The sequence below is a fragment of the Aethalodelphis obliquidens genome, unplaced genomic scaffold, assembly GCF_003676395.1.
Source record: "Aethalodelphis obliquidens isolate GAN/ISIS:26980383/991018 unplaced genomic scaffold, ASM367639v1 scaffold9, whole genome shotgun sequence".
Taxonomy (NCBI): Eukaryota; Metazoa; Chordata; class Mammalia; order Artiodactyla; family Delphinidae; genus Aethalodelphis; species Aethalodelphis obliquidens.
Genome location: NW_020837953.1, coordinates 30,901,136 through 30,910,272, shown reverse-complemented (window position 1 = coordinate 30,910,272; position 9,137 = coordinate 30,901,136). Strand labels below are relative to the sequence as shown.

Sequence of the window (9,137 nt, the reverse complement as noted above, 5' to 3'; positions counted from 1 at the left end):
GCCTGGAGGAAGGGAGCCAGCAGGCCGCTGGAAGCACGGCCCCTCCTCTCTCCAGGCCCCTGCGGTCCCCCCGGTCTCTGCCTTGCTCTGCACACCTCTGTCTTCTCTCTGAGCAGAGCCGTTTTCTCTACTACATTCATGCAGGTGCCTCCCTCAACCCTGGCCCGCTGGCCACACTCACACACCTCACACACATACACACGCACACCTCTCACACACACACACACTCACACATACACGCAGACACACACCTCACACATACGCGCACACACACCTCACACACAAACACACACACACACACACCTCACACACAAACATGCAGACACACACACACTCACACATACATGCAGACACACACACACACCTCACACACAGACATGCAGACACACACCTCACACACACACTCACACATACATGCAGACACACACACACCTCACACACATACACATGCAGACACACACACCTCACACACACACCTCACACACAGACATGCAGACACACACACCTCACAGACACATGCAGACACACACACACACAGCTCCAGAGTTTAAATGTGTTCCGGTAAGTGGCCTGCAGAGCCTGAAAGAGCATCCCTGAATCTTGCTGCTTATTCCCAAGCGAGAACCTGACTGGCCCCACTAGAGACAGACGCTCACCTCTCATCCCGTCAGCGCCTATCGGAGGGTCGGGGGAACAAATTCTCAGAAGACGGGAGAATCTGGGATGAGCAGTCAGCCTGACCTAGAGGTATCTGCTCCTCATAACTCTATGAGGTAGGAAACTCAGTTCACAGGCCCTGGGCAGGAAGTGACAAAGCCACAGCTTGAACCTGGGTCTGTGTGACCCCGAAGTTCAAGTCCGCTGCACTATCCACCTAGTCACCACCTGCTAAGTCCAGCCCACAACTGCCACCCCAGACCCAAGCAGGTCTCTGGCCCATTGGGAGGCATTTATCAAAATCAGCCCAGTATGCGGGAAACGAGGATCCCAGCTTTGTGGGGTCACTGGCTGGAAGGGAAGACGATTTCTGGAAACCAGGGAAGGCTCCTCCTAGCCCCTGGGTCTGAGGCTGTCAGGTTCACACTGCAGGTGCTCAGGGTGCGAGAGGAGGCTCGGGCATCTAGAACTCCTCAAGAGAAGTTTTCACCTCTCTTCTGCACCCAGAACTCAAAGTGCCTGCCTGCCCTTGGGATTCTAGTTGCTCTTCTCAGCTCGTGGCAGCTAAGTCAGAGGGGCCTCTCAGAAGGTGAGGTGGGGAGGGGAGCTACGGACTCCTTCCACTCTGGAGGCCTTCCTGCAGGTACTTCTCAGCCTAACTGCCCTTTCCCACGGAAGCCTCTGGGCATCGCAGTGGCCTGGAGGGCCCCAATTTGGCTTTGAGGGGACTTTGCCCACCCACAGTGGGTGGCTGTGCTGCAGGAGTTACTTCTTCAGGGTCCCTTGTTGAGACAGAAGGTGGATGTGGGTGTTGTGTCTCTCCCGCTGCCCCAGAGCTGCCCCAGGCCTGAGGTGAGGCCTGTGCGGAAACACACATCTGCCCCAGGAGACAGGCTCCCCATCCTAGCTTTCGGTCTATGCATGTTTTATCTTCTCTGATCATCACTCAATACAGGTTGTTGCATGACTCGGGAGAGGGTTCCACCAAGCCACTTCCCCTGAGAGTGCCACAAAGACCTTGTGCCTTTAGGTAGAGACTGGGCGGCACCATCCTAGCTTAAAAGTCTATCCCAAAGACGGTGCCACGCAGCGAGGGGAGCGTCCCTTTTCCAAAACCCCTTCTCTGACTTTTTAGTGATAAAGGGAGTGGTTGCCCAAAACTTTAGAACTTACTCATTTGGGACTGCTGTCCTGGTAGGATGAACTGGGCGGCTCAGTGTCAACCCCCAAGGACTGCCCCTGGCCCTGACATTCCTTCCAGAGCTGTCAGACTCAGGCGCTCGGGATGAGGTTACCAACCAAGGTTATTATGGCATGTGCCCAAAGGTGGCTGAAAGGGCTCGTTCAAGTTCTGGATTTCCCAGCAGTCTGGCTCTACCCAGCATCGACACCTTGGTGAGGTAGCCTCCATACCTAATGGGCCACCAGTGCCCAGGGAGCAGATGCCAGGGCCGCATCAGACACCCCTTCCTCCCCCAGGTCCCTCCATGATGTCCATGGAGGATAAGCCTCTGGGCTCCAAACAATCTGGGCCTAATCTTTGAGGGAATTGACAGGGACCTGTTTGAGCGGCATGACCACTTCGGTGCCTGTCTCCGTGGTGAGCCGGGAGCATTTCCGGCTGCTGCGCATACTGTAAAACTTCTCCGTTAGGTGCTTACGGAACTTCTTGGTGAGGAAACAGTAGATGATGGGGTCTAAGACACAGTTGGTACTAAGGAGGCAGAGAGTGACCTGATGTGCATCGTTAATAGCCTGGTGGGAGTTGCTCTTCTGGAAGTCCAGCTCAGCCAGGGTCCAGGGCAGCTGTACAATGTGGTGGGGCACAAAGCAGATGATGAACACAGCCAGCACCGTGCAGACCATCCAGAGCGCCCGGCACTTGATCTCTGCATTGCGCTGCATCTGCATCGGCTGCGTGAGCAGCGTGACGATGATGACCAGGTTGCAAAAGAGGATGACGAGGAAGATGAGGAAGAAGCTGAACACGAGGAAGATGTGGATGACGAGGACTGGGATACTGCCCTTCTCGTAGTGCTCAAAGCAGCGTGTGATGTTGCCTGAGCCCGTCTTGTTGGGCACTGTGTTGGTGGAGTCCAGGATGAGGTAGTAGGATGCAGCGGCCACAATGGCCACCCAGATGATCAGGGACAAAAGGATGCCACGCTTGCGGGTGGTGACCTGAACGGTCTTGATGGGCTGTGTTACAGCCTGGAAGCGGTTATAAGTGATGACGGCCAAAAAGGCCACTGAGCAGTAGGTGTTAATGAAGAAGAAGCAGCCAGCGAGGTTGCACAGGAATTCAGGAAGAATCCAGTTGCCCTCGTTGTAGTAGTAGAGGATCCACAGGGGCAGGGTGACCAGGAAGAGCAGGTCAGCCATGGTGAGGTTCACCATGAAGATCTTTATCTCGTTGAATTTCTTGGAAGGGTACAGGTGGGCAAAGACCCACAGCACATAGCTGTTGGCGAGGACCCCCAACACAAAGATGATGCTGTAAAAAATTGGGAAGAGGGTGTATCGGAACTCAGAATCCACACGAGAGGAATCATTTGCCTCCATCACGGTGGGCTGGAGTGGGCAGCTGGTCATAGGATCCTACCTGTGCCTGGAAGACCACACAGAGATTCCGGTTAATGAAGGGCTAACAAGGGACTATCTGATTTACTCAGTTCCAAGACTCCCATTTTGCACATTTTAAACACTCTAAAATTGGTGGCATTTTCCAATTAATTGGCATTTTTTTTCTTCCTACATAAAATAATGGTGTGTTTTTTAAATGAATGGCCTCTGACATTCAATAAAATCAGTGGCAGTTCAGTTTCTTTTCTCTTGTTCCATTTAAAAATATACTTTTTTATTCTTTAGCTTGTTTTGACTTAGAGTTTTAGATAATCTATTCCTGGTGATGAAACAGATGGAAATTAAATTTTTTTTTAATTTAAATTCTATGGTTTTTAATTTCTGACAAAATTTGAATATTGGTCTAGTGATGAAATTTGAGATAAAAATTTTGATGGTAAAATGCCTTATGTTAAAAAATAATTCACATGCCCATACACAATCTAGAAAGTACACAGATGTATATTAGAGTCACCCAGAGAATGAAATAGTAGCTATATATTAGAAAGAATGAGTTAGATCTGATTGTACTGCCATGTAAAGTTGTCCCTGGATAATATTGTTCAGTAAAACAAAACAAAACAAAAAAGTTGGTATGACCCCGTTATGTACTTGTATATGATATAGAAAATGATCTAGAAGGTTACCCCTCAAAGCGATGACAGTGGTGAAACCTCTGGAAAGGTGAGGTGGGCTTGGTGGGAAGTATAATTACTTTACATTTTTTTTTGTTTGTTTAAACTTTTTAGGAGTGTGCATTGCTTTAGTAATTAAAAATTTTTAAGTATAATTTTAAAAGAAAAGTATACAATGGAGAAGCCCAACAGACAATACTTTAACCAAGTAAACAAGAGTAGCATCATCATTAGTAAGACATGTCAACATCATGTACCCCTGGTACGATGTACTGACAACGACACAACACCACTTCTGTGGTATTCTTGCCAAAAATGCATAATCTCAATTTAGCCATGAGAAAACATCAGACAAAGCCAAATTGTGCAACATTCTACCAAATGACTGATCAATAGTGTCAAGGTCACGAAAGACAAGGAGACTGAGGAACTATCATAGATCAGAGGATATAAAGGAGACATAGGACAACTAAGTGCAAAGTGGGATGCTGGATTGTACCCGGGAACAGAAATATTGTTAGGGGAAAACTGGTGAAGTTCAAATAAGGTCTATAATTTAGATAATACTGTAAACATGTTCATTTCCTGGTTTTGATCATTGTACTATTGTTTTATAAATTGAGAATGTTGGGTAAAGGGCATATAATGAACTCTTCGTACTATTTTGCAACTTTTTTGAAGGCCTAATATTATTTCAAAACAAAAAGGTGTTTGTTTTAAGTACAGTTGACCCTTGAACAACACAGGTTTGAACTGTGTGGGTCCACTTATACATGGATTTTTTTTTTGATTAATACAATACAATACAATACAAAAATACAATACTACACGACGCATGGTTGGATGAATCCACAGATACGGACCCCACAGAAGGAGAGACAACTGTAAAGTTATAAGAAGATTTTCAACTGTGGGGAGGGTGGCGCCCCTAATTCCTGTGTTGTTCAAGATTCAACTATATATGAAAGAAGATTAAAAGTAGCCATAATCGCACTACCCAAAGTCTGGTTCATTTTCAACAGTTCTTTGTCCCCATCCACTGTCCAGAAAAACCAGTTCCTCCCTCCCCTCTTGTCCCTCCCACTGTGTTGCCATCACGTGAGCCTGGAAGCCCCTCTTATGTTTGTGTTGCAGCTGAGGGGGATGGGATGGCAAGAGACTCGGGATTAAGCAAGGCCCAAGGCTCATCATATATCATAGTAGAGTGAAAAGAGCAGGGAATAGGCAGTGAGAAGCAAGGAAGACAATTAACACTTAAGAGCATCTCTTTTGGAGCCAGGCACCCTGCTCAGTGCTTCCACACGCACTACCTTTGAGTCTCGCGAAAGCCCTTTGAGATAGGAAGTAAGATCCCCATTTTACAGAATAGGAAACGGAGTATAGGGTGGTTATGTGACTTGTCCAAGGTCACACAGCATTAAGGGATGGAGCCAGGATCTCAAATCTAGCTCTGTCTTCATATGTTCATTCATACATTCAACCAAAAATATTTCTGAGCACCAACTGCGTGTCAGGCTCACTGCCAAACACAGGAGAGGCAGGGTGAACATGACCGACAGGACCCTGCCTTCAGGGAACTTAGAGTCTCGTGGGGGCGATAGACAAAAGCAGTGTAAACAAACATAGCTGCTATACAAAGAAAATAGGGTGCTGACAGGGAGAAGAAAACAGAGATCTACTTTTTTAATATAAATTATTTATTTATTTATTTATTATTTATTTTTGGCTGCATTGGGTCTTTGTTGCTGCACACGGGCTTTCTCTAGTTGTGGCGAGCAGGGGCTACTCTTCTTTGCAGTGAGCGGGCTTCTCATTGCAGTGGCTACTCTTGTTGTGGAGTACGGGCTGTAGGCACGTGGGCTTCAGTAGTTGCAGCACATGGGCTCGGTAATTGCGGCTCACAGGCTCTCGAGCGCAGGGTCAGTAGTTGTGGCACATGGGCTTAGTTGCTTTGTGGCATGTGGGATCTTCCCCGACCAGGGATCAAACCCGTGTACCCTGCATTGGCAGGCAGATTCTTAACCACTGCGCCACCAGGGAAGTCCCAAGATATCTAGTTTGAAAGGAGGTGACATTTCCATTGAGGCCTGAAAGAAGAGCCTAGGAAGAGAGTTCCAGGCAGAGGGATCTGCATGAGTCTAGCACTATGGCAGGAAAGAGATTGGTAGGTTCCAGGAACTGGAAAAAAGGCCACCTGATGGCCCTTGCCCTGACCTCTGGCTGCCACTCCACCCTCATCTCATGCCACCTTCTCACCAGGTTCCAGCCAAAATGGACTTCCCAGGTGGGTCTTCAAACTCACCCAGAACTCTCCTGCTTCAGCCTGCACACATACCATGCCACTGCCTTGAACATGCTTCCCTATCCACACCCCACTGCCACCTGGCCAACTCCAACTCATGTTTCAGACCTTAGCTGAATTTCACTTCTTCAGGGAGGTCTTCAATGACCTCCAGGTCAGGTCAAGTCCCATCTCAAAGCTCCCTATACTTCTTCTTAAATCTTAGCACAATTGTAATCGTATTCATGTTTGTATGATCGTTTCACACTCTCCCACTTGACTGTGAGCACTGGCAGATCAAGGACCTTGTCTGCCTAATCAACACTATTCCCAGCACCATGAATCAATAAATAAAAGGAATGGGTAATAAGCCTTGTTAATTACACCCACCCCTTAGGGAGCCCCAGAACAGTGGAAACACTTGAAGAAGTCTATAGATACTTACAGGTGAGTTTAAAGAAACGACTGGCTGTAATTAGAATTTTTCTCTTGATTGAGAAAAATTTTGTTCTTTGTTCTATTTAGTATATGGTAGTGGTTTGTCTATGTTAATTAAATAAATGTAGGTTCAATTATTCCAAGAAATCATTGCGATTCCTTTAAAAACAAAAAACTCACCCTCAAGTTGCATTGTGAATTACATAGTTGATTTGAATTACATACTTTTATTCTGCTTCCTCAGCAGCAAATTGCTAGCTTCTACTCAGCTGGGATCTTTTCCACTCCTAAAGGTGACCCTGCCATCTGATCCCATAGGTGTAAGACAGTAACTCTCAAAGGGTGGTCCATGTAAATGAGGGATGAGAGAGGAGGTCTATCTCTGAAAACTTTCAGGGAATCCATGAGGTCAAAATGATCATCATAATAATACCAAGACATTATTTGTCTTCTTCACTGAGTTGACTGACATTTGCACCGACATTACAAAAGGGTGAGCAAAACTGCTGGCTCCTTAGCACCAGTCAAGGCAGGGGTGCCAAACTATCATAGGAGTCATATCTTTCACAGCTACGCATTCAGCGTAAAAAAAAAAAAAGCCAATTTCACTTTATTTTTTTATTATATTTTTTTAAATAAATTTTAAAATTCTTATTATTTTTGGCTGCATTAAGTCTTTGTTGCTGGACACGGGCTTTCTCTAGTTGTGGCAAGCGGGGGCTACTCTTTGTTGCAGTGAGTGGGCTTCTCATTGCGGTGGCTTCTCTTGTTGTGGAGCATGGGCTCTAGGCACGCGGGCTTCAGTAGTTGTAGCACATGGGCTCAGTAGTTGCGGCTCGAGGGCTCTTCCCGGACCAGGGCTCGAACCCGTGTTCCCTGCATTGGCAGACGGATTCTTAACCGCTACGCCACCAGGGAAGCCCAGTACACATCCTTTTAATAATCTGTGTATCGGAATGGGAAATACACATGAAATATCTCTGCTGCAAACTGGAGTAGAGTGGTTGTCTTCAGAAAAAGACCCAATGCCATTGTTTGAGCTGTGAGCTGAGCTGTTTTTTGGATCATCATTATCACTTGAAAAAATGACTGACAAACTATGGCTTTTCAGAGACTTGGGTATCTGGCAGACTTTTTTCTCAAAAAGTCACTATGGAAATAAAGCGATCCTGTCACTTCAAGTAAAACCAATGATGGGATTTTGCTGCCATGATTAAAATTTGAACTTCCAAGAAAAGATTAAAATGTTTGGAAAATCTGTATCTGCCAGCATGAGCTTGACAGCTTTCCAATATCCAAAGAATTTTCTGATGAGATTGGTAGTGACATTAATTAATACAATTGTTTGATATCTTATAATGAAAAGTCAATATCTGGAAGACCTGTATATCTCAGTGAACCAATATTTTCCAAATGAGGAAAGCATGATGTTTCAAAATTACATAGAGGTAAAAGATTCAAAGGGCAAGATAGACCAATACATTGCCTTGTTCACGGATGACAAAAAGTTTGTTGATATGATTCAGTATACATTGCAACTAACTTTTAAGAAACTACCATTTGTGGAGTTCTGATGTAGAATCAAAGAAGAGTATCACCAGTTATCTGAAAAAGCCATTAAAATATTCCTCCCTTTACAAATACACATACATCTGTGTGAGGGCAGATTTTCTTCATATACTTTAACCAAAACAACATATCGCAATAGACTGAGTGTGGAAGTGAATACGAGAATCCAGCTGTCTTCTATTAAACCCAACATTAAAGACATGGGCAAAAAAAAGATGTAAATCAATGTTACTCTTCTCCCTAAATTGTTTATGTTTTGAAAACTTTAGTTATTTTTCACTAAAAACATTATTTATGTTAACATGAAACGAGTTTATTATTGGTTTTTACATTTAAAAACAAAAATTTTTAGAATGTCTTAGTTTTCATTTTGAAGACGGTAAATATTGGTAGGTATACCCATGTAAACAAAAGTTCTCTGGGGCCCTCAATAATTTTTAAGAATATAAAGAGATCCTGAGGCCAGAAAATTTGAAGATCAATGCTCCACAGTCTCAGTTCACCACCCCACCCCGTCCCCCCATTTCCTTTGAGCCTAAGACACCCATTCATCTGGGACTGGCCTTGTTTCTTTTTCCTGCTGGACCTTTGTGCCTTAGGGCACCCTGTTCCTGGGGCCTGAGAGGCGGGGGTGGGGAGCAGCCCACAGCTGGGAGGTGTGTGGTGCTCACTCTGGGTCTTTGAGGAAGTCACATCCCTATCCACCCCCAACACCCTATCCCCACCCCTAAGTAAGTCCTGTCCTCTTCTTGGGTTTAGCCTCCAGCACAGTGGAGTAGGGACAACTGTCCTCCAGAAACTATCCTTCTCCAGGCAAAGGACTCCACTCAGGACATCCTCCTGGTCCCTGCCCCTTACGCCACCTCTGCCCAGGCCTGTTGAGAAAGTCTTCCCATGAGGATCAGGATTTGAATAAGGCTCATGAGGTGCTCACC

At 45.7% G+C, this 9,137-nt stretch overlaps 1 protein-coding gene across 4 annotated transcripts in view; it reads right to left on the bottom strand.

Annotated features, from left to right (window-relative positions):
• Positions 1 to 731: 731 nt before the first annotated feature.
• PTAFR (platelet activating factor receptor) overlaps positions 732 to 9,137 on the bottom strand; it is a 34,748-nt gene continuing 26,342 nt past the window's right edge. For all 4 annotated transcript variants that reach the window (XM_027109475.1, XM_027109476.1, XM_027109478.1 and 1 more), the window contains exon 2: positions 732 to 3,265. In XM_027109475.1, coding sequence (XP_026965276.1) covers positions 2,191 to 3,249 — 1,059 coding nt within the window. In that variant the 5' untranslated portion in view covers positions 3,250 to 3,265 and the 3' untranslated portion in view covers positions 732 to 2,190. The remainder of the gene's footprint in view (positions 3,266 to 9,137) is intronic.